At 35.6% G+C, this 24,354-nt stretch overlaps 2 protein-coding genes and 1 pseudogene across 6 annotated transcripts in view; 2 read left to right on the top strand and 1 right to left on the bottom strand.

Annotated features, from left to right (window-relative positions):
- The window catches only part of PDS5B (PDS5 cohesin associated factor B), a 180,031-nt gene extending 173,922 nt beyond the window's left edge, over positions 1-6,109 (top strand). For all 5 annotated transcript variants that reach the window (XM_038573312.1, XM_038573311.1, XM_038573309.1 and 2 more), the window contains 2 exons: positions 1,529-1,664; positions 3,091-6,109. In XM_038573312.1, coding sequence (XP_038429240.1) covers positions 1,529-1,664; positions 3,091-3,126 — 172 coding nt within the window. In that variant the 3' untranslated portion in view covers positions 3,127-6,109. The remainder of the gene's footprint in view (positions 1-1,528; positions 1,665-3,090) is intronic.
- A 6,149-nt stretch (positions 6,110-12,258) lies between these two features.
- Positions 12,259-23,075, top strand: LOC119863958 (myosin IC heavy chain-like). Its single transcript, XM_038574488.1, has 3 exons — positions 12,259-12,277; positions 17,267-17,771; positions 22,213-23,075. The coding sequence occupies exons 1-3, from the start codon at positions 12,259-12,261 to the stop codon at positions 22,364-22,366; spliced, it is 678 nt and encodes a 225-aa protein (XP_038430416.1). The 3' UTR covers positions 22,367-23,075.
- Positions 17,728-17,834, bottom strand: LOC119865995 (annotated as a pseudogene).
- Positions 23,076-24,354: the final 1,279 nt, after the last annotated feature.

The raw sequence follows: 24,354 nt of genomic DNA, 5'->3' as shown, positions 1-24,354 counted from the left end.
AGGGGAGTGGGAGATATGGGCTTCCAATGTGGATGTGGAATAAGTCACAGGAGTAAAGAAAGGCAGACCATAGAGCATATGGTCAATGATATTGTAGTAGCATTGTACAGTGACAGATGGGAACTACACTTGTGTGGAGCATAACATAATGTATAAACAAGTCAAATCACTATGTTATACAGCTGCAACTAATGTAACATTGTGTGTTAGCTGTACTCAAAAACGTTTTTAATTAAAGAATATACATTCAGGAGCCCGTTGGTGGCTCAGTCAATTAAGCATATGTTTGGCTCAAGTCATGATGCTAGAGTCCTGGGATCAAGCCCCTCACTGGGCTCTTGATTCAGCGGGGAATCTGTTTGTTCTTCTGCCCTTCCATCTCCGCTTGTGCTTGTCTTTTGCTTTCCCTCTCTCAAATAAATCTAAAAAAAGAAAGAAAAAAATATACATGCAAATAAAAAATATAGAGAGGGATACATTTGATTAAATGGTATCTATTACATATAATTGATTGCTTCCTGTGTTTCGGAGAGTACTAGGTGCTGGGAGATATAGTTGCACAGAATAGACATGATTCTTGTCCTCATGGAATTTATCATCTAAATGGGCATGTAGTCATTACTTAATCACACATAAATTGGAATCCTAAATTGTGATATGTGCCCTAAGGAAAAAATACAGGGTACTGTAAGAGAACGTAATGGGAGGGCTAGGGAATTGGGAAATTTTCTCTTTGAAAATGACAGTTGATTTCTTGAGGATAGTAGAAGTTAGGCTGATGGGGAACAGGAAGAAGAACACAATTGGAGGGAACATTGGATTTGAAAGTTCCAAAGTAGGAAAAATCTTGGCCAATTCAGTGTTGGCCAAGAGTGTTGAAGGTAGGTAAGAATTTGCCAAATTGTTGTTGTGAGGAATTGGGGAATGGAAAGAGGAATGGATGGGTAGCCAAGGACTGTGTGCAGGGCCTTATATACTATGTTAAGGAGATTTATGGGATTTTTTTCTGTATATAGGGAGTTGTCAAGGAGTAGTGAGTGACATCAGCTGTTTTTACATTTTTAGAGAAGAGGTAAAGAGATGAGAATGGTTTGGATGTGTAGTAGCAGTAGAGGTGAAGAGAAGTGAATAGGATTTGAGATTTCATTGTAAGAATTATGGGGCCAGATAAAGAATGGTACACTATTAAGAAGGACTCTAAATTTTCTGTTTTGGGCAGCTCACTGGATGCAGATGCCTTTTATTGAGTTGGGAAAAATAAAGGGAAGAGCAAACTTTAGTTTATATCTTAAAATCCTTTTTGGTATTGCTCTCAGTTACACGTTTTTGTTACTTGGTCAATGTTTGTAGGTGAAACTCTAGGAATAAACACTAGTTTAGGATTTAGAATAAGAAAAATATTTGTTTTATAAGGTAATAGAGGATACAAATGATAATGAGAATTTATGAAGTATTTAAAGCATTTTCTTTGAGGTAATCTACTATGTAAAGATCAGAATGTTCATTTTATTCATCTGTTTTACTCTAGCCGTGTAGGACGCTCCAAACAAGCAGCTACTAAAGAAAATGATTCAAGTGAAGAAGTAGATGTGTTTCAGGGTAGCTCTCCTGTCGATGATATTCCACAGGAAGAAACAGAGGAAGAGGAAGTTTCTACAGTAAATGTATGTGTTTATTATTAAAGTACTATGTGTAATAGTATAGAATATAGAAATAGAGTTGGTAAATATTTGGTAAGAGATATGTAGCACTTGCTGTTACTTCTAAGTATTTGTTTGCTTTTCTCCATTAATTTGTGGTGGTGTTTCATCTATCAGCTTGGATAATTAGGGAACATCCTTTATGGAATCCTGAGACTCTAACTAAGAATAACAGATGTAGCCTAGTGAAAGGGTAAATATCAAGCTGAAGGCTGAATCTAGAGAAGAACAAGTAGCTGTCTGATATTGATACTTCAGGAATTTAAATTATACCTTGATTTTTAGAGCTCTGTTTTATGTTAAATAGACTGTGGTTTATGTTTCTTAACTTTTGTCATTGAGTTTCACAGTAGAAAGTAGAAATTAACCATATAGGATAAAAATCACACCTTTGAAATGAAATGTATAAAATGGATAACAAACATTCCTTTTACAAAAGTAGGAATGCGATTCTTCCTGAGATAATTTTTTTTTTTTTACGTAAAGAATGGCTTTGTCTGTTAACACAAGAAATACAGTTAACACATTTAAGTAGGGACTATTGATGCTACACTAATGGTGAGTCTTTGGATCAGCAGAGTTAGCCATCTTTGTTTGAGAAACCTCTGTTCTGAGATCTAGTCCCAGAGTTGATTCCTGCCCCTCTGTGCTATTTAACATAATCACTTCTGTCTGCATCAGGATTCATTTATGTAAAAGGGTTAAGACCACAGAAAAATAGGTCAACTGTGTAGTCTCCAATTTGTTGTTGGGTTTGTTTCTTAAAGCGTTTTTTTTTTTTTAATTGTTTTAAATGTAGAAATAAGACTAAAGAATTCATTGTGATTAATGTCTTCATCCAAAAAACTGCACCATAAATTAATTGAATTAATAAAATCCTATTTTGTTTCTATTCCTCTTAATAGAGGTCTTTTTTGAACTGAAGTTTTATGCTTTTATTAGTACTTGCCAGTAAATTGTAATATGTCTGAATTTAAAAATTATTTCCATGTATTTGATAATTGCTAGGATCCACATTCAATTACTGTTTTCCCAGAATGATAACTGTAAACCTAAGTTCATAAGGATCAAATGTTTTCTTTTATCACAGAAACATTAAGTGAAAAGATACTTGGAATTGTTTTTTTCTTGCTGTTGACATTGATTTCCATTCTTTTTTCTTTAAAATTATAAAATAGAAAAGTAAAAGTTTTCTCTTTTGCTATTGTGGGAAGGGCTGTCTGTGGACATTCAGATAGTATAAGGTCTAAATACGTGATGGTGAGGCAGAAAGGTTTCCAGTGAAGAAAAGCAAAGAAAATCAGGAACAACTAAGAATAATGATTGGTTAAAAAATAATCACTGCTATGTCTAATATTTTAATTAAGCATCTGGTGATTTTTCTTTTAAGGTACGGCGGCGAAGTTCTAAAAGGGAAAGGCGATGAACAAATGTAATTAACTTTTTGTGTGAAAGCTTTGAGAAGAAGCATTTTTTGTCAAGCTTGAGGCTAAGGAAAGCCTTTGATGCACAAAGTGGGACTGCCAGAAAGTGGACAGTTGGAACTTCCTGTGATGACCTCATGTACTTGTGGTCACAGCGCTTTAGCCATACGCTTGGTGATAACATTGACTATGGAGTCTTGTGGAAGTGTGATGTGCGATGGCTATGTAGACATAAACTAAAGAAGAAACCTGTAAATATATCTTTTCTTTTTCTTTCTTTTTCTTTTTTTTATTTTTTAATGTTTCTGACTTCTAAAGTGCTTGTATAGCTTTTATCTGCGGCTTTAAACTGACAGTACCCAACTGTTTATTGGATCTATTGATTTGGAAAGAGTTTGTTAGGATAGATCTTAAGCAGTAATCTGTCAGTGTTTGTATTTGTATTCTCTGCAATTTTACTGTGAAAAAAATATTTTCAACAAATGGTGTCATTTTCTTGATGTCATTGTTTGTTGGAGAGTTAAATGGTCTCTTTCCCTTGTGTATTTTACCTAGTGTTTACTCCTAGGCACCCTTAATCTTCAGAGGTGCTAACTTGTCTGCCATCACACCTGAATGATGCCTCCGATGGGAGGGCACCATGCGAATTGTGAAATAGTCCTGAAGTTTGATTATTTTACACCTCAGTATTGGTCTCAGAATTTTCTGGCCTTTCATGGCAATGAAAATTTTAAGAAAAGAGAGATTTAAAATATTTTAATTTTAAAGAGTGTGTTATAAAATAATGTACTGAATTCTTTATCCCATTTTATCATCATCCCTTTTCAGTTTTTATTAATCTACTGTATCAATAAAATTCTGTAATTTGAATTAGTTTTAATAGTCTAGAATGTTATTGTGTATAGATATTTCCTCTTGAACATTATGTTCAGAAAATGCAAATTATTACACTATAATATAAAATCTGATATATACACATAGAAAAGTTCCAGTTCTCCATAACAGTGTAAAGTTAATCAGAAAGAAAAAATTTTATTGATGCAGTGTGTCTTTATAAAGCTGTTCTTGAAAGCAAGTGTTTTGTATTTTATAGTGAGTTGCATGTTTATGAAAAAGTGCTGAAAATGGGATGTGCTCTTTTCTGTAAATTCATATTTAGTATAGTATATGATAGATTGCCCCATAACATAGTTTTTCATCAAGAGTTTATTATTGTACTTTATTTTGGAGCCAAAAACTTGTTTTTTTTGGTGGGAGGGGGGGGAAGCAGGGTGGGAGTGATATATCCAACTATCTGAGCTACTGTAGGTATCACAATCTTATAAATTTTGAATGAAATTCTACTTCGTCGAGATTTGGGGGAAGTGGAAATTTATTTGGATTTAGACCAGTTCTTTTTCTTTCCTTCATCATAATCTGCAAAATCTAGAAACAAATTGCTTAAGTCAGTATCATTTATACAGTTTTATAAACTGTATTTTGAACCAAACATAAAAGTTACTACTTAATGCTTGCCTAAATTCATTTTAGTATTTCAGGTGCTGTTCTTTTGTTTTCTCACAGTTAACATCAGAAAAGAAAATCATATCCTAACTTATTAAATTTATCACATTGACTAACGGAGCATTTTCATATAATACGCCATTATGTTTAAGGTATATTTCCAAAATTGGTTATAATAGATAGGGGATATAATAAAGAAACTACTATTTTGGAAAAATGACATTTTACTATTTTCCAATGTATATCACAATTGATGTGATTATTTTTCTTTTAAAGATTTCTTCATGTTTATGAAATGGCCTTTTTTTTTTAAAAAAAATGTTTTTGAATTGTGTCTTAATCTCTCAATATTTAACTATTCTTCATTTCCAACAGTACTGACACCAGTGATTATGGGAGGCTGCTGTATACAAGGCAGCTAATGTTGGACCAAGATACATTGGTTTTTAACCGTTTCATGAGCTCAGTTCTCCCAAACACGCTGTTTGTATCTCAGCAGTACAAAGGCATGTTTTTAAATCTATAAAATAAAGAATAAGGGATAGCTTTGTATTTTTGTCATTGACTAAATTGCACCGGAAATGTTTATGGAAGTATATCTTTAAGACCATTTTATAAAACATAATGAAAAAATGATTGTGGAGGATTTTTATTTGCATGATCATAGTTAACCAAATTTCATTGCACATTAATTCTGTACATCAGTTCACAAAAAATGTTCATTGTAGATTTTGTTTAATGCCAATAAGTCTGTGGTTTTTTACAACTTGTCTGTTCACTTTTTGGGAGGATTCTGATGTAAATTTTCCATTTTTCTGTAGAAAAATAGGTGCAATAATGATCAAAGTTTTGATGTCCTGAATCTTCATTTTAGGGGATTATTTTATTATTATGTTTAAACTTAACACTTCATGTGCTAACATTTGGAGAGCCACATACTATAACTAAAGTAAAATTAAGTATGTATACAACAGTAATTGCTAACAATGGTTAGCAAACTCTTCAGTGATAATGGTCATTTTGAAAATATGTGCTGTATAAAATTAAGAAAATGTTTAACTCACTGTAACAAGTTCCATTATGAAAATCTTATGATTCTTCAGTGAGGTTATCTTGCTGCACTCTGTAGCAAGTTCATTTAATCTACATTATAATAAGATTTCTTGCTGCAGTGCAACAGGAAGCTTTTTTTCAGTGATCTCCACTGTATATGTAAATTACAAATGTGGCTGTAAAACTTGTTCCAGGTATTAAAGGTTAAATTACTTTCTGTATCTTCTTACAACTTGTAAGTTTGATTTTTAAGATTTCCTTTTGCCCACTTGAAGAATGGTCAGGAATTTAAGAATTTGTTTAACTTAGGCATATCTCCCCTACCACATAGTATTATGTCACCATAATGAACAATTGGTATTTAGATAGATAGCCAATTTCAGACACACTTTTGGATTTTCTGTGAAGTTGAATAAACATGAAAGCTAATATGTAATTGTATTATTTTATTTATGTGAATATATATATATATTTAAATATGTTTAAATGAAGAAAGGCACGTTTAGATCTTTTATTTTGGAGCCTTTGTTGCATGAAAAAGAAAAAAATATTTCCCAGTAACATTCTTAGAAGCTTTTTGTTTAAACTTCTCATGTAAAGTTTGGCTAATGGAGATTCCTAAGTATTATTTAAGTTAAAGGATTACATAACTGAAGAAAATAACATGTATCCTATAAACTTTAAAAGTAAGCACTGAGAATATAAGTTACTAGTGGTACTTTTATTCATTTGTTCAGCAAATATTTCTTGAGTGCTTACTATGTGTTACGCTAGTTACAGAGGATAAAATGTCATCTGGATAGAATAAGTCCCTTCCCTTGTGGATCTTACATCTCCACAAGGGGGGTAGGGAAATAAGGAAACAAAAATATATAATGTCAGATTGTGAAAAGTGGTGAATAGAAAAGGAAAAGCAAGATAGAAATGATGGAGGAGAAGCAATTTTGTATACTTTGGAGCTATGTCTCAGCACATAAATTGTAGGGTTATTATGCCTTTATGATGAAGTTATACTTTTATAATTACAGAATGTCACTTCATATCTGTATAAATAATTCATGCCTACTTTGATATTAATACAGCCATACCAGTTTTGTTTGCATGACAAAACTTTTTCTGTCCTTTTATTTTTTATATTTACCTATTTATATATATCCTTATGTTTAAAGTGTGTGTTAACATTTTGTACTTTGCACTTGTTCTTTTTATCTAGTCTTAGAATCTTTGTACTTTAGCATGTTTAGACTGTTTACTTTTGGTGTAATTAATAATATAGTAGGTTTTAAGTTTATCATCTTGCTATCTTTTTTGCCAAGTTTTTCTTTATTCCTTTACTTTCTCCTTTTCCTACCTTCTTCTACCTCAGTAAAGTACTGTTGACCTTTGAGCAACATGGGGATTTAAAGTGCCAACCCCCACACAGTCGAAAATCCAGACAGAACTTTGGAGTTCCCCAAAACTTAATTACTGATAGTCTACTGTTGACCAGGAGCCCTACCAATAACATAGTTGATTAACACATTTTGTATGTTGTATATATTAGCTACTGTATTCATAAATAAAGTAAGCTAGAGAAGAGAAATTGTTATTCAAGAAAATCATAAAGAAAATACTTTTACAGTACTGTACTATATCAAAAAAAGAATCCAGATCAAACTCTTGTTGTTCAAGGGTCATCTGTACTTACTACTATTTCATCTCTTCTATTGACTTTTTAGTTATACTTGATTATATGATTTTTCTGTGGTTACCCTACAGATTATAGCATCTATGTTTGGGTTATTATATTAGTGCTTTTATGAACAATTCAAGAACTTTAAAATGATTCAGCTCTATTTGCTGCCTCCCTGCTCTTTGTGCTATAGTTTTCATATATTTTGTGGTTATAAATCCCACAGTATCATTACTTTAAATAGTCAGTATTCTTTCTTATTTACATACACATTTTCTCATCTCCTTGCTGGTTTTTTTTTTTTTTTTTTTGATAGTTTTGTAGTATCATTTTAATTCCTTTCCATCAGCCTGAGGAACTTCTTTTAATATTGCTTATAGTACAGGTCTTGTGGCAGTTTTTCAAACAAATGTGGCAGCATTTGTTTGAAAGGTCTTTATCACACCTTTATTTTTGAAGAGTATTTTCTTTGGATTCAGAATTCAGGTTGGCGGTTTTGTTAGTTTGAAACTTTGCATTCCATTTTCTTCTAGTTTTCATATTTTCTGTTGCAAAGCCAATAAAAAACCTTTTTGCTCCTTGTAGGTACTATGTGTTTTTTTTTTTTTTTCCTGGCTTTTAGGATTTCCTTTTCATCTTTGTTTCAGCAGTTTGACTATGGTAGGCCTACTTAGAATATTCATTTTATTTATCTTGCTTGAGGTTTACCAAACTCTGGAATCTGTGGATTGATGTATCAGTTTTTTAAAATTCTTGGTCATTATCCCTTCACATATTACTTCTCCTCTATTATTGCTTCTCTCTGAAATTCCAATTAGAAATATGTTGTACTATTTGTGTCTACTCTTGTTTTCTCTCTGTGCTTCAGTTTGGATGTTTTCTATTGATGCATCTTCAGATTTGTACAGTCTTCCATTTAGCCCATCCAAATAATTAATTTCAAATGGTGGATATTTTTACTTTGAGAGTGTTCAGTTATTTATATTTAATAGATTTCATTTCTTTTTTGAAAATCTCTTTACTCTTTTCCTTTTTTTTTTTCTTCTTCTTAATCTTGCTGGCACTCCAACATCTGAATCATCATGGATCTTAATCTATTACCTGATTTTTCTTTCTTGATTAGTCACATTCTTCTTGATCATATTTCTTTCTCCCTGTATCTAGGGCTTGTAATTTTTTTCTTTTATGCAGGACACTGTGTCTAAAAGAACTGATAGATTGAAGTTGATGTGCTTCCCCCACCCTACCCCCTCCCGCCCAGGAAAAGATTTACCTTATTTTCTGTTAGGCATTAAAGTGATTGATCACCTCAGTCCACGGAGTTGATCTTGGGGTACAGCTTTAATTAGATTCAGTCCACTTGTTTCTAAAATCTTGAGAGTAAGACTTGTATTATGTATGACAGGCCTTTTTCTTTAGTACACCAAAACTACAGGAGATTACATTCTGCCATTCCATCCCAACCTCTCAGCAGGAAGGCCGTTTTATATAGGATAGTCAGAGAAGATTCTTTGAAAAGATGACATCTGAGCATGGACTTCCATTAAGTGAGGGATAAAGCACTATGAACACCTGGGGAGAAAAGTATGACAAGCTGAAGGAAGAGTAAGTGCAAAAGTTCTTAGGGAAGAATGAATGTTGAGTGTATCAGTAATTTCAAGAAGGCCATGGTTTTTAAGTGAAAGTGGCCATGGGATAATGGTGTAGGAGGGAAAGTCAAGAGGTTGCTAAGAGCCAGATCATAACTGTATGTCTCTCAGGATTTGTGTTTAGAGTTTGATGGGAATCCATTATAGGACTTTGAGTAAAAGAGTGGCAAGATGTGTGCTTCATGTCGCTGTTATTGTTAATTTTTAAAAAAATGCAGTTGATCCATGAACAATGCGAGGTTAGAGGCACTGATGACACCTCCCCCCATGAAAGTTGAAAACTTGCATATGACTTTTTAGTTCCCCCAAATTTAACTATTGGCAGCCTATTGTTGACTGAAAGCCTTACTGATTATAGTCAACACTGTATTCTTACAATATAGTAAATAGAAAAAAAAATATTATTAAGCAAGTCATAAAGAAGAAATACATTTATTGTACTGAATGTATAGGGGAAAAAATCCATGTATAAGTGAACCTACACAGTTGAAACCTGTGTTGTTCAAGGGTCAACTGTTCTTTCAACCTAACATGTGCCAAAAAACTGAATACATAACCTTTCCTTCCCAAATCTGGTCATCTTTGTATATCTGAAAATAGAACTAGCATTCAACTAATAATACAAATCAGAAATCTAAAAATTGCCCCTGACTTTTCTTCTCCTTACTCTTCATCTAGTCCTATTGAATTTTTCTCCTGATTGTCCCTAGAATTTTTCTGGGTTTCTTTTTGAGAGAGGGAGAGAGGCAGGGAGAGGCAGAAGGCTAGAGAGAGAATCTTAAGCAGGCTCCATGCCCAATGCAGGAGTGCCCAATGTGGGGCTCCATCTCAGAACCCAGGGCAAATGTGTCCCCCTTAGCTTACCTCTCCATAGCACTTACACAGTTGGCATTTGTATTATTTGGTTAATACCTGTTCTACTGCCTCCAGAATGCTCAACTGTTTGAAGACAGTGATGATGTATGTTTTTGTTAACTAGTTAGTGTCTAGTACTCAGCACAGTTCCTAGTGCACAGAGTAAGTCTCAAAAAATGTTTGCTGAATATTAACTTTACATTAGTAAAATTCAGATAAATTACAACAAAATTTAAGATCAAAGAACCTGACAATTTATTGTGCCGGATACCTTATTAAAATCTTTTCACAGATTATCATCTCACATAGTCCTCACCATAAGTCTATGTGTTAGTTGATGGTATGTATTTCTTTAACATGTGAGGAAAATCAGAGATTATAGTTTACCCGAGATTTCTCCTCTCCAAAGCGGTGACTAAAGATTGTATCACATCTGTTTGACTCTAAAGCCATGTTCTTTCTATACTACCTCAAATATTAATCATCAAATCAACATTGAATAAATATTAATAAATTTTGAAGTAGTGATAATACAATTCTTCAATTCGATTGGGGTTTCCTAGTCAAGAAGATGAATGTAATATTGGCCATGTTTTACTGGATATTCTGCTACCTGTTTGCCTACATTGTCTCCCATTAGGAGAAACATGTATTATCAACATTTTACAAGTAAAGAAACCTAGACTTGTCCATAGGTCACAGAGTAGAACTATTCAGAATTGATGGTCTTAACTCTTACACTATTTATTTGGAGTAGAATTCAAATAACTGATTTAAACCAAAATGGCTATTTATTGAAAGCATATAAAATGCTTCAGGCTGAGATCTTAGAAAGTGATGGATCAAAATGAAAATTTCATTTATTGTATACATAATTTACATTCCTTTTTATTTGAGAGCGAGTGTGAGTAGAGGTGGAGGGAGGAGCAGAGAATCTTAAGCAGGCTCCATGCCCAGCACCGAGCCCAACGTGGGGCTCAATCTCACAACCCTGAGATCATGACCTGAGCCAAAATCAAGAGGCTTAACCAACTGAGCCACCCAGGTACCCCCACAATTTACATTCACATTACAGCTAATGTGTTTAACTGGGTTCAGTATATAATCTGCATTATAGCTCATGAATGCTTATAGTTTTGTATAAAATCTTGGGTGAAAAATTCCTGGAGAGCTAGTCATATGTCTAACACCTTACAGATGATGTGTGAATGGGGGTTGGGTGCATAGTAGATCTGTTCATTTGGGAACCCAGAGACCCATTTGGCTGAGATGGAGAACTTTGAGTTGTGGTTGGGTAGTGAGGAGATACTTTGCACAAGTAGTATGAGAAACATTGGGTAGGGCTTTGAATTCTAAAGCCAACAGAGGGAACTACTGATGACTTTAGAGCTACTGATGACTTTTATTCTAAAAGAATAAAAATATGAAACTATGAAGACATTTAACATGACAGCTTTCAAAGAGTATATAATACATACAGTTAAGGGACTATAAACAGGGTCCAGTTCATTGTAATATAAGAAGATAAGCTTACTAGTTTGCTCTAAAGAGGCAATTACCTTGTCTGCAAGACTCAAACCGTTCATAATGGGAAATTGTTAGAACTGAGTTCTATAGTTCCATTATTCAAATAGGCAGAGAACATTCACGTTAATTAACAGTTAAATGTCTTTATCCATTTAAAAATGTACACAGGGACTTCCTAAATACTTTCCTATAGAAAGGAGGTAGAAACAACACAGACATTGAGAGCAAAATATGGAAATCACTCTTTAGTTCACTAAATCAAGATTTCAGTCTGTTGCACTTTCTGACTCATATATACCTATTATCTTTTTATGTAAGTGGGATCATACTATACCTTTCTACAACCTTTTTTTTTTTCCTACAACTTTCTACTTAACATTCTCATAAGGCTATCCACATGTAAGGGTTTATCCCACCCTTTTGACAACTGCATAATACCCATTATATGGGTGTGCCGTGATTTAATTAGTATTCTGTTGAGCATTTCGGTTATTTGCATTTTTCACTGTTAGAAACAATGCAGTAAATGATCATTTCTGTATATGTCTTTGTGCTAAGGTTCCAAGTTTCCTGTAAGAAATAAGTTCCTATGTAGAGAATTGCGATGCTCCTTTAAATGATTAATTCTGCCCAATTGCTTTCTGAAAAGTGTGCTTTTCAGCAATTAATGTGTGCAATTAATGCTTTTTTTGTCAGTCCAGTGGTTACATAATTATTTTGTTTTCATTTTCGTTTCTCCAATTACAAATGAAACCACATTGTTGAATACGTTTTCATTTTGATTATTTCTGTTCTATGAATTGTTCACATTCTTTACCCATTTTCCTATTTAGCTTTTTTTTTCATCATTCTCTCTAGGTAAAAGGGAGATAGGGATGGGTTATGGACAAAAAGGTACTGTTGTTTTGGGTTCACAGACAGTAGTCCCCTCTTATCTGGGTTTCACTTTCTGCAGTTTGAGCTACCCACGGTCAACCGCAGTCTAGGAACAGGTGATCTTCATACTGTCAGACTCTCAGTAGTAGCCTTGAGTTGTCACAGTGTCTGCCTCATTCACATCACTTCATCTCCTCAAATAGGCATTTTATCATCTCACATCATCCTAACAAGAAGAGTGAATCCAGTTCAATATTTTGAGAGAGACCACATTCACATAATTTTTATTACAATACATTGTTACAATTGTTCATTAGTAGTTGTTAATCTCTTAAAATGCTTAATCTGTAATTAAATTATACCATAGGTATGTATGCATTAGGGGGAAAGCATAGTGTATATCTAGGGTTCTGTCCTATCCACATCAGGCATCCTCTGGGGGTCTTAGATGTACCCCATTGTGGATACACAGAGACTGCTGTGTGTGCTAAAAGTGGGCTTACCATCTTTCTTATTCTCACATTATTCTCTTATTAAATATGTGGAGGATACCTTTAGTGGGTCAATTTAAGCTTTTTAGAGTGGGATTTTCTGTCCTGTAATAGAAGTGTTTCCCCTTTGTAAGCTCAAATCTGTGGGTATTTTTCATTATGGGTTTTGTGCTTACTACAAGATTTTGAAAATATTTCCGTTTTCTTCTAATACATAGTTGTTGGGTTTTTTTACATCATTTAATCCATCTGGGGACTATTTTTGTATAATGTGTATGATTATGGTGTGACTTAATTTTTTCTTCAGTGCATAGTTTGTTTGTTTGTTTTGAGATTTTATTTATTCTTGAGAGACACAGAGAGAGAGAGAGAGAGGCAGAGACAGAGACACAGGCAGAGGGAGAAGCAGGCTCCATGCAGGGAGCCTGATGTGGGACTTGATCCCTGGGACTCCAGGATCACACCCTGGGCCAAAGGCAGGCGCTAAACCACTGAGCCACCCAGGGATCCCCCATAGTTACTTTTCTTAATTTATTGTATAGTTTCTCCTCTCTCCTCGTTTGGGATGCCACAAGTAGCATGAACCAAGTCTCTTTATCTACCTGGGTCTCTTTGTCCATGCCTTTAGCTAACATCTATGTAATTACTTTACCTGTGTAACATGTTTTTATATTTGGTCTGAAAATTTCCCGTTTTCTTTCTAACATACCTTATTATTCCTGGCTGTTCTTGTTTTCTCTTACTCAAAATACCAACATCTTTATAATAATACTGAGGCTGCCCACTGAGATAGGTTTTAAACAGCCATCCCTTCAATACAATTTTATTATTTTCTTCATAAGAATCCGCTTTGCATCTTTTAAAAAAATTCAAACTTTAATATCATTCAAACATTGTTGTTCTTTTATTTTCTAACTGGTTATGCTTGCTGTGTTGCTTTCAGCCACTTTGCTGAAGTTCTATTGGTTTTAACAGTTTGCAGTTAATTCTCTTGGATTTAGTAGATAACACTCGCTCCAAGTAGTTTTGTCAGTATGATTTCAAATCGTTCTGATACTTACATATCATGTTTTTCTGGTCTAATTGTGTTGATTGGCACCTCTAGAGCATTGTTAAATAGAAAGCATCCTGCCTTTTTCCAGTTTAAGAAAGTTTCTATTTCTGTTTAATTGGGGTTATTAAAAAATAAAATTTGGAGTGTGTCTTCAATTCCATGTTTGCATAACAGTTTGTTTTTTAAAAATATAATTATTAATGTAATAAATTATGTATACAATCATCCTTGCTTTGGTAGGATTAACCAGCTTGGCTTGGTCGTGCTTACAAGTGTGCTAACGTTTTTACTTAATATCCTTATGTACATGTTGAGCAGCAAGGTTGGTGTATAATTTCCTTTGCTATGTTATCCTTATTTGAGTATTGGATAAGGGGTTTTGTTAGCCTTCTAGAATTAGAAAAGCTGACTGTATTTTTCTATGAAACAATTTATATAATGTAGAGTTATTTATGATAGAGCTTACATTTAAATTGTACATGGTGCCTTTTTAAACTTTATTTTTAAAAGTTTCCAAGTTAAAAATATTTCAGACATCCAGGAAATAATACAGTAGACCCTCATGATCTCATTCTCCAAGTTTAAAAGATGTGAACACTTTTTTTTCATTTTGAACTCTCCTTCCTCCCCCAATACATACACATGTTCTCTCTCTCCTCTCCCTGTGAGTGAGCAGCAAAATCTCTCAGGGATGTTTACCAATTGATGTCGCAATGTTTCTTTATTGTATTTTAAGAATAAACATTCCATAATTATGTCACAGATGCTGTGAAGTGATTGAATTTACACATGTCCCTTCATGGGAGGATATGCTCACTTTCGGTATATGTGCTATGCAAAAGCTGCATCCTTCTTTTGCTTTTAATAAGAAATAAGATATTAAAAGGTATGGCTAAAGCTTATAACCTTCTTCTTTTTTATGAAGAGGTAACTATCCTGATATTAGTGTGTATCTTTCCCATCAATGTTTTCATCCTCATTTTATGCATATATTTTTTTAAAAAAAATACACAAGACTATTTCATGTATTTTTAAATATTCGAGGAAAAAAGTCCATCATATCTATAATTTTGAAACCTGCTATTTTTCACCCACTATATAGCCACATCGATACCTGTTGATCTTTCCATTTTTTCACAATATAATCTCTGTATGCTTCTTAAATCAGTAATGTCTTAAAATTGGCAGCATTTCTTAATGACAAAATAATGATGTACCTTAAAATTGATGTCATCTAAGATTTGATTAAATCCTGTAGTTAATTCCTCTTAATTGCTTTTGTAAAGCATTCTGTTATTTGAATATACCACAGTTAATCCATTATAAAAAAAATCATTATAAAACACAGTTAATTATTTATCTTGTTGATAATCAAATATTTTGCACCTTCACTATTACAAACCAGTGCCAAAGTGAACAAACATCTTCCCTGTCTCATAAAAACAACCATTCTGAATGGAAATGCTGAATTCAATGAATACAGATATGCTATTTTTAGATATTGTCAAATTATGTTCCAAAGTAGCTGTATTACTTTATATTCCCAGCAGAGATGCATAAGAGCTTTTGCTTTTCACTTTTAGACTTGTATCCACTTGAAATTAACTTTGTGTATGCTGTGAGGGGTCTTATTTTTTACAGATGCATAGCCATTCACCTCAGCACTATTACTAGAGTTGATTCTTTCTCCTTTTACTTAAATGCCCTGTCACATACCAAGTGCCTTTATATAGTGACAGTGTATTAAAAACTGTATTTATCTTTAAAATATTTATGTTTTTAGGCTACCTTTTTTGTCCCATTAGTTTATGAATGTACTCCAATAACCAGTGTATTTCCATATTACTAAGGCATTTCTCTTATTAATACTCTTTAAAATTCTCTTGGCTTTTGTCTTCTCACATGTCCACATGTGAGAATTTTAAATTTTAAAATCAGGTTGGTAAATTCTGGGAAAAGTCATTAGGATTTTTATTCAAGTTGCATTGAATTAAAAAAATGTTTTTGGAGAGAATGACCATCATTTTGGTACTGAATCTTCCCATCCATAAATACAGTCAGGTGATTGATGTCTATCTATCTTTTCTGTCAGTAAAGTTGTACTTAATAGTCACACAAATTGTATCTTTCCTTAAAATTGCTTTTTCTAACGGTTTGTTGCTGGTGGATAAGAACACTAGTTTAATCTACCTTTACTCCTTTACCCTGAGCCGTTTGGGGCCTAGTCCAAAACAAAGCTCTTTTAGGAGATGAAACTCTTACTATCTTTTTAGCGTCTTTATGGTTATTTTTTTTTTTATGGTTATTTAATACAAGTTTTTCACTTGTTCCTGAAGTGAAGTTGTAGTAACATATTTTCTTTGGAAATTGTGAATGTCTGGATTTTAAAATTTATTGGTAGAAGTTTTACACAGGCTACTTTATTTTATAAGTCTTGGCAGCGGGATCCCTGGGTGGCGCAGCGGTTTGGCGCCTCCTTTGGCCCAGGGCGCCATCCTGGAGACCCAGGATCGAATCCCACGTCGGGCTCCCGGTGCATGGAGCCTGCTTCTCCCTCTGCCTGTGTCTCTGCCTCTCTCTCTCTCTCTTTCTGTGACTATCATAAATAAATAAAAATTATAAATCTTGGCAGCAGCTCTATATATTTGTTTTATTGACTCAATAATCTTTGGCATCTCTTATTTTTCCTCTGTCACTGGATTTCTTTGAAATTTTCTAAGAACCAGCTCTCAGTTTTGCTGATGGAGCATTTTTTGTTGTTGCTTGTTACCTTTGTAATTTCTACAATGATCTTCATTTCTTCTTTCAACTATACTTGAATTTATTCTTTTCATCTCTTGGTTTTTATACTTTCTTCGTTTACCTTTAGTCTTTTTGTTTTCTAATGTAGACATTTCTAAGTACTGCTTGATTATATTCCAAGGGATTTTTGTTTTGTTTTGTTTTTTGTAGTGTTCCCCTTATCATTCCATTCTAAACAGCTTATAATTTTAGTTGTGATGCTTAAGCTAGGTGTTTTTTTAATTTTCTCCCAGAGGACTTTTAAAAACTTCTGAACAGATAGGTTTGAAGGTGGGGAGGGGTGTTTTTATTTTGCTATCTGTTTGTGATTAATTTTCATTTTAAATGTGGGCTAGGAACGTCATTTGTGTGCTTTTACTTCTTGGTCTATGTTGAGAAATTTTTCTGTGTGTGTTTTAAGTGTCTGAAAAGGTTTGTCCACAGTATTTTAGGTACCAAATTCTGTATATGAATGTGTGTTTTAGATTGCGCTTGTTCATTGGATTATTTAAACTTTTATATCTTTTTTTTTCCCCACTGGCAAAAATAGGTTTATTTGGGAATAACACAATCGCAATTCAGGACATGCAAGCTATGGCAAAACCGTAAGCAAGCCCAGTAAACAAAGGAAAGGAATTTTATTTCGCGAATAAAGTCGGGAGGGATTTTTCTGAGCGAGAGTTCAGGGTGAGGGCGGCTTCTCAGGGGCGGAGTTGCCCGAGGAAGTCGCACATCCCTACCCGTCGGGGTCGGTAACTGAGGTTGAACCGCGGGGCTCCTCCTGGAGGCCGCCCTGCTTCACCTTCGCACCTGCGGTGGCTCGGTGGCCCCGGCCAAGTCCCCTCAAGCCCAAAGGTACCTCACCTGCTGCTGTGGAAGCTGTGCGGTGTGGGACCTGGGCCGGCCGACCCGCGGGAACCGTCTGGCGGAGCTGGGGGGCGGCAGGAGGCCGTGCCCTCCGGTCTGCCCTCCACGGCGCAGCACGGACAGCTCCAGGCGGGCGGGGGCCAGCCGCGCGCACCCACCTGCGCCCACTCAGGCCAACTGCTCCAGCGGGCGTGCGGGGCAGAGGCCCCTCCTGCCACGGGCTCGGGAGACCGAGGTCAGGGATCAGGGGCCAGAGCACCTGCGGCCCGGGCGGGAGCTGTCGGCCCGGGTGTCACCTCCCCACACGGACCAGGGCGCGGTGAGCTGAGGCCCCGGGGGCTCTGGGCGCCACGGGCAGGGCCGCAGGGGATTTTCAACCAACGCTGATAAACTTTTATATTTATTGTCTGGCAAACCTATTGATTTTAGAGTTTTGTTGATGTCTCCCATAAATATTTTGAATATGTCCATTTTTCTTTGTATGGGTTTTTAATATATGTCAAAGTTGTGATGTTAGTTCTATGACTGATATATAGTCTTGATGGATTGTACCATTAGAACAGTATAAATTGTTTTCCCCTTCAATACTTTGCTTGAATTGTTTGATCTTAATCTTCCTACCCTTTTTTTTTTGCTACCCTTTTTATTAGTACTTGATACTCCTTTTTTTCAACTTTCCTGCATCATTTTGTTTTACATCTGATTTTGAAATAGCGCATAGCTGTCTTTATTATTTCTTTTTTTCCTCCATTTTCTCTGGAGGAATGGAATTTCTGGAATTCTTTTTCAATCTCTTGAACTTTACAAATTGTCTTCCACATCTCAGCTTTTTCCTTGCAGTATTTATCTCTAGCATGTGTCTTGGGCTATGGTTCTCCCTAAAGATTTGTTTTTACTTTCTAGAATTTGTCAAAATTTCTACATTTCTTCTTCTTGCCTTATTGTGGATTGATCTGCAGTGTGTGTGTATGTGTGTGTTCTTATACTATCTGCTTTCATAAAATAATTTCATAAAGTACTCAGTTTTCTGTCTGGATCCAGTGCAATCCCTTGATTTCAGCACTTATGTTACATTCCTACTCATTTATCTTTCTGTTTGGGAGACTACAGTTTCATAAACTTGTGGTTAATCCATCATTTTTGAGCCTTCCTGAACTGCTTAAAATACAAAAAACCTTAGCATGTCTGCGCTACAGTTACTTATCCATGAAAGTTGACAACACTTAAGTTTTTCAGAATTTCCACCCAGCCAAATTCAGAGCAACTCATTTTATGGAATTGTTATTGGAGGTCACCAGTGACACATCCAACCCTTTCTTTTCAGTTCCCTTTTTCATGATTTCTATATATCACTTGCTTTTCAACAGTGTTAGAGTAGGGGTTTTCTTCCTATCTTTCTGAATGTCATTTTTACTGACAGTTTTTCTTCCTTCACCCGCTCCTGAATTGGCATTGTACTTTAATAGGAGAACTGTCAACATTTTGCCTTCTTTCTTAAGACAAGGTTTTACTGACTTACACACAGTAGAAATGGTACTTTTAGTATTCACTGATGGAGAAAGTTTATACATATACATGGTCATAGCAGTTAAGTAGAGCCATATCATAAATATATTTAACTTGTACTGATTTTAGAATTTATTCCCTCGGGATCATGACCTGAGCCAAAGGCAGATGCTCAACTGAGCCACCCAGGTGCCCCCACCAATGTTTTCATAGTTACCTTAAAGGCAGCATTGTTTTAATAGCCTGACATGTAAATATACATCCTTTTGTGTCTTTCATAGGTTTAAAACATTGATTCTCAAATTTTAGTGTGCACTACTTTGGGTTATATATGTAAAACTATGGGAGACATGAGGATTTTCAAGGGTACTTTTGAAAATATACCTAAATTTATATGGCAGTTTTAGATTTGCCACACTCGATAAATTTTTATTCTTCTCCACATGCATTTGAATATTGCTACCTATGTGGAAAAGACAGTTCTTGAAACTTTGTGTAAATGTTGATCCATTCATTCCTTGTTTTAACTCCAGATGTAAAGGAAAGTGTAGGGAAATAGCTAATAGAGCATCATGCTCCTGGCTCTGTAGATAAAACAGATGTGTGATCTTAGGCAAGTCATTTTACAGACTATGCTTCAGTTCTTACTTCTGGAAAATGGTGCTAATCAGTATCTGAAAAAGCCTCAAAGTGTAGTCAAATAAAATAGTATTTTAAAAAAAAATCTGTAAATGATAAAGCCCTTGGTTATCAAGATTTCAGTTATCAGGATAATTACTCACTTTTGGACAAAAGAGTAATAGTTGGTTCTTAAGATACTTGTAACTGAAATAGCAAGATACATGGGGAACTGAGAGTTAATATATGTATTAGGGTATATATTTTATGTTTACTGCTTTAGGGCAGAGGTAGGGGTATCCAAACTATGTTGCCATCCTCTTACAGTATCCGCCTTTGGAAGTTTCTTAAATCCCTGAACTCTGCTTCATTGCCCAAATCGTAGTTCATCTTGCCCACTGAACCTGTTGTGGCTTTTTCCAGGGTTTTGTTTTTGTTTTTGTTTTTTGTGCTAAAAGACACATCATAAAACTTGTCATCTTAACCATTTTTAACTGCACAGTTCAGTGGTATTAAATACATTTATAGTGCACAACCATCACCACCATCAATCTCCATAACTCTTCTTGCAAAAGTGAAACTATCCCCATGAAACAATAATTCCCCATTCCTCTCTCTCCCAGCACTAGGAACTGCCATTCTCCTTTGTATGATGTAACTCCTCTAAGTACCTCATATAAGTGGAGTCATACAATATTTGTCTTTTGTGACTAACTTACTCTTAGTATAATGTCTTCAATATTTGTCCATGTTGTAGCATGTGTCAGACTTTCCTTTTTTTCCCTTAAGGCTGAATGATGCTCCACTGTATGTATGTGTGTATGTTCCACATTTTACTTGTCCATCTGTCAGTGGACACTTGGGTTGCCTTTACGTTTTACTATTGTGACTAATGCTTCTGAACATGGATGTTGTAAATATCTATTTGAGACTCTGCTTTCCATTCTTTTGGGTATATACCCAGAAGTGAAATTGCTGGATCAGGAGGTAATGCTATTTTAAAATTTTTGAGGAACCTTCATATTGTTTTCCACAGTGGCTGTGCCATTCCACACTCCTACCAACAGTACAAAAGAGTTCCAATTTCTCCACACTACCATCCTGTTTTGCTTCTTACTTATTGTATCTTGGTCTGTAATCCTATCCAAACCTGAATCTAAGACTAAGCCCTATCCCTTCTTGCTTTACCTTCTGCTTATGACCTGTTAAACTTTAGCTTACCCTTTTAAGTGGTCCAACTTGATTAACACTGTAGAAATGCCATTGTTTTTCTGAGTACCTAAGATATGACCTTGATGGATTCTTACCCCACCTTTTAAAACCAGAATCTTCTTTCTATGCCACTGCAACTGTTGAAAACAAAAGGATTGAAATAAATAGAAAATTTCATATTCAGTCTGGTAAAGAAATAGCCATAAATGTATACCACAGATTATGAAGAGTATCTGTCAAATATTTTTGGACTAAAGGTGAATTCCAAGAGCATCACGAAAGAAGGGCTCAAGAAAGAATGCTCTAAAATAGTTACCTCTCTGCAGAGTCCATTTTAAAAACCCTGTGGCAGGAGAGGCAAGATGATCACGAGGCTTGGTTAGACCCATGACAAGTACTGGAAATGAGAAATTTCATGGAATCACTACCCTTTCTGCATTTCAGCCTCCAGATGGAGAGAGAATTGATCTGAAAGTGAGAAATGGCCAAGGGGAAGCACAGCTGCACAACCCCTTGCAGTTGGTGACTGAATTCAGCCTAGAGAAACACCAGCTGGATCTCCAGAAAATCCATGACAAAGGCTTTACTGTGAGCCATTCTGATCTCTTGCTCTGCAGGAGATAATGCAAAAACTGAGTGTGGATGTACTCCCCTCCCCCACCCACCCCTTGGTAAGAGTGTATTCTGAAATCCAAATTAAAGCTGTCAGCTGCTCAGATAACCAATTTCCCTTACCATGTCCTGCATATTGTAAATAGAGGGCCTGGATAGAATTGCCATCATCAGAAGGTGACTAATGGGTAAAAAGGAACCAGCAAAACTGGATAGTCCCCACAACCCAACTGCACCCTTCCTACCCCCATATCCACCCCCTCCAAAGGAACAGAATAAGCAAAAGCCAGTCAAGAATATGTCAAAAGAATATTCAAGGAAAGCAGATGTCAGACATTCTTCATACTCAACGAAATGAAAGAACTCCGAAAAAGAGCCCAAAGAAGTGATGAGATTGTGGACATAAAAACCAGCCTGCAAATAGTTATAGATAAAAGTATGTCAGGGATCAAATATGGCAAATCTAATAGATACATGTTAAATCCTCTGTCCTTGAAATAGAATATACCTTTTCAAGCAACCCTGGATCTGTACATTCTGTAAATGTACAGAAATTAGCTATCATGCCATAAAGAATCTCAAATTCCAAAATTAAAAGTTAATTAAAACTATTAATAAAACTTATTAATCTAATAACTTGGAGGGTTTTTTGTTTTTTGATAGGTCAAGGAGAAAAAAAAGAGGTAAATATCTAGGAAGTAACTATAATAAAAATACCACAAATCAGAGGCCATTTATGTATACCTTATGGTTGAGAATATGAACTTCACAGCCAGAACCTGATCGGTTTTTGTTTCCACTTTTATTATTAGATGTGCCTTCATCACTGCATTCTATTTGCCTGTGACCTGTGTCCCTTCTAGTCTAAGTGTGGCCTCACTGCAGCACAGATGGGACATCACCCAGGCCCCGCTCCAGACCTCTTGCTTCAACCCAACAACCCGGGGCAATTGGAATCCATGTTAACATTTGAGAAGCATTGGTCTATGCTCTCTCTTTGTAAATCTCCCTCCTGTTTAGGTTCCAGCCTTGGGGCTATCTGCCCTACTCAGTCTTTGCTGAGCCTACAGTGATTGTTCACCTCACCCTAAATACCTGTAACATGGTCTCAAACCAACATCAACTTTCTGGAGTGCCTGATGTGACCTGGTCACTAGAGGAAGCACTTGTACGTATGTGCCACCTAATTTATTCCTCAGAACAATTCTATGAGGTATTGTTACCCCCATCTCGTAGACAAACGAACCAAGATGGAGAGTAACTCACTATGGTCAAAGAGCTGGTGTCAGCAACAGCATTTGAACTCGATCTTTACGCTCCATATATCTTTATAGTAATAAGACTGACTCACCAGACACACTAGGTTATTTAAATCCAAGTGAATACTTCAGTGTATTAACTGTGGTGACATATCATTATTGTTTTGTAAAGTACTGTAGAGGAAATTAACAATTTCAGTTATGCTGATTACTTTATAGATAAACCGCGCATAGCCTGTGCCGCTTCTCTGATACTTGATGTTTTCACTTTTTAAATATTGGACTTATCTTATCTATGTAATGTTTGTAAAGCTTCTATAAAACAAACTTTTTAAGTTTTAAAATACCTACTACTTAAAAATGCCTCGGTGCTTTATACACCCTAAACACACAATAAATATGTATTGAACTCTTGATTCTCACATTCCTTATGTAAAAGTAATTGTGTCCTTGTCATCCCTAACTGGATCCCTAGTAGCATACCCCAAGCTGAATTCCTGATCTTTCCACCACATCCTTCTCTAAGCCTGCTCCAGGTTGAGCTCTCCCTTTGTCAGTACCAATTTTATGCTTCTAGTTATTAAGGCCCAAGCCCTAGTCACCTTTGACTCTCTGATTCTCTCTTACATCCCTTCCAATCTGCCAGGAAACCCTGTTGACTTATATCCAGAATTTAAATACTTTCACTGCTGTCCTAAGCCACAATTATATCGTACCCCATGTATTAAGTGTGCCAGAACTGCTATGACAAAGCTAATTAAACACAACTTAGCAGGACTGTTTCCTTCTGAGGGTTATGAAGGAAGGTTTTGGCCCAGGCCTTGCTCTCTTGCTTATGGATGGCCGTGTTCTCCATGTGTCTCTGCACATCATCTTCCCTGCATGTATGTCTCCATGCCCACTAATTTCCCTTTTATTAAAGTGCCAGTCATATTGGATCAAGGCCCACCCTACTAACCTCACCATAATTTAAGTACTTGGAAAGACCCTATTCTGAGATCTGGGGATTGTGACTACAATGTATTGGAGTGGGGCACACAATTCAACACATAACACCTGGATTCTTGTGGAAGGTCCTTCCCTGGTTCTCTACTTCTCCTCTTGTCCCCTAGAGTCCATTCTCCACACAGTAGCCAGAATTATCTTTTTTAAATGAAAATGAGATCATATTTCTCCTTTTGCTTAAGATCCTTAATGCATCATCATTGGAGTGAAAGCCAAGGTCCTTACCATGGCCTATGTGCAAGGCCCTGTGATGTGCCTCCCACTGCATCTCTGCTTTCATCTCCCTCTGCTCTCTCTGTTCTCACATACTCTGCTTCAAGCCCCAGGGGCTTCCTCACAGTTCTTGCCATGCCAGACAAATTTCCATATTATACTGTTTGTATATAGTATTTCCTCTGCCTAGAATATTCTTCTTCCAGATATTGGCATGTCTTGTCCTCATCTCCTTTAAGTATTCAAATATTTCTGACTCAATGAGGCCTTCCTTGAATTCCTTATGTAAAATTGCATCTCCCACCCCAGCATTCCTTATGGCCCTTTTACACTTTATTTTTCTCCACCACAGTCATCACTTTCTGGTATACTAGCTTATATGGTACAGTTTTATATTTTGTTTATTGTCTGTCCTCCTCCATTTGGATATGGCTCGGTGAGATTTGTCCTCTGTTGCAATATCTACTTTCTGGTAGT

This window comes from Canis lupus, chromosome 25, assembly GCF_011100685.1.
Source record: "Canis lupus familiaris isolate Mischka breed German Shepherd chromosome 25, alternate assembly UU_Cfam_GSD_1.0, whole genome shotgun sequence".
Lineage (NCBI taxonomy): Eukaryota > Metazoa > Chordata > Mammalia > Carnivora > Canidae > Canis > Canis lupus.
This window is presented reverse-complemented; position numbering and strand designations above follow the sequence as displayed.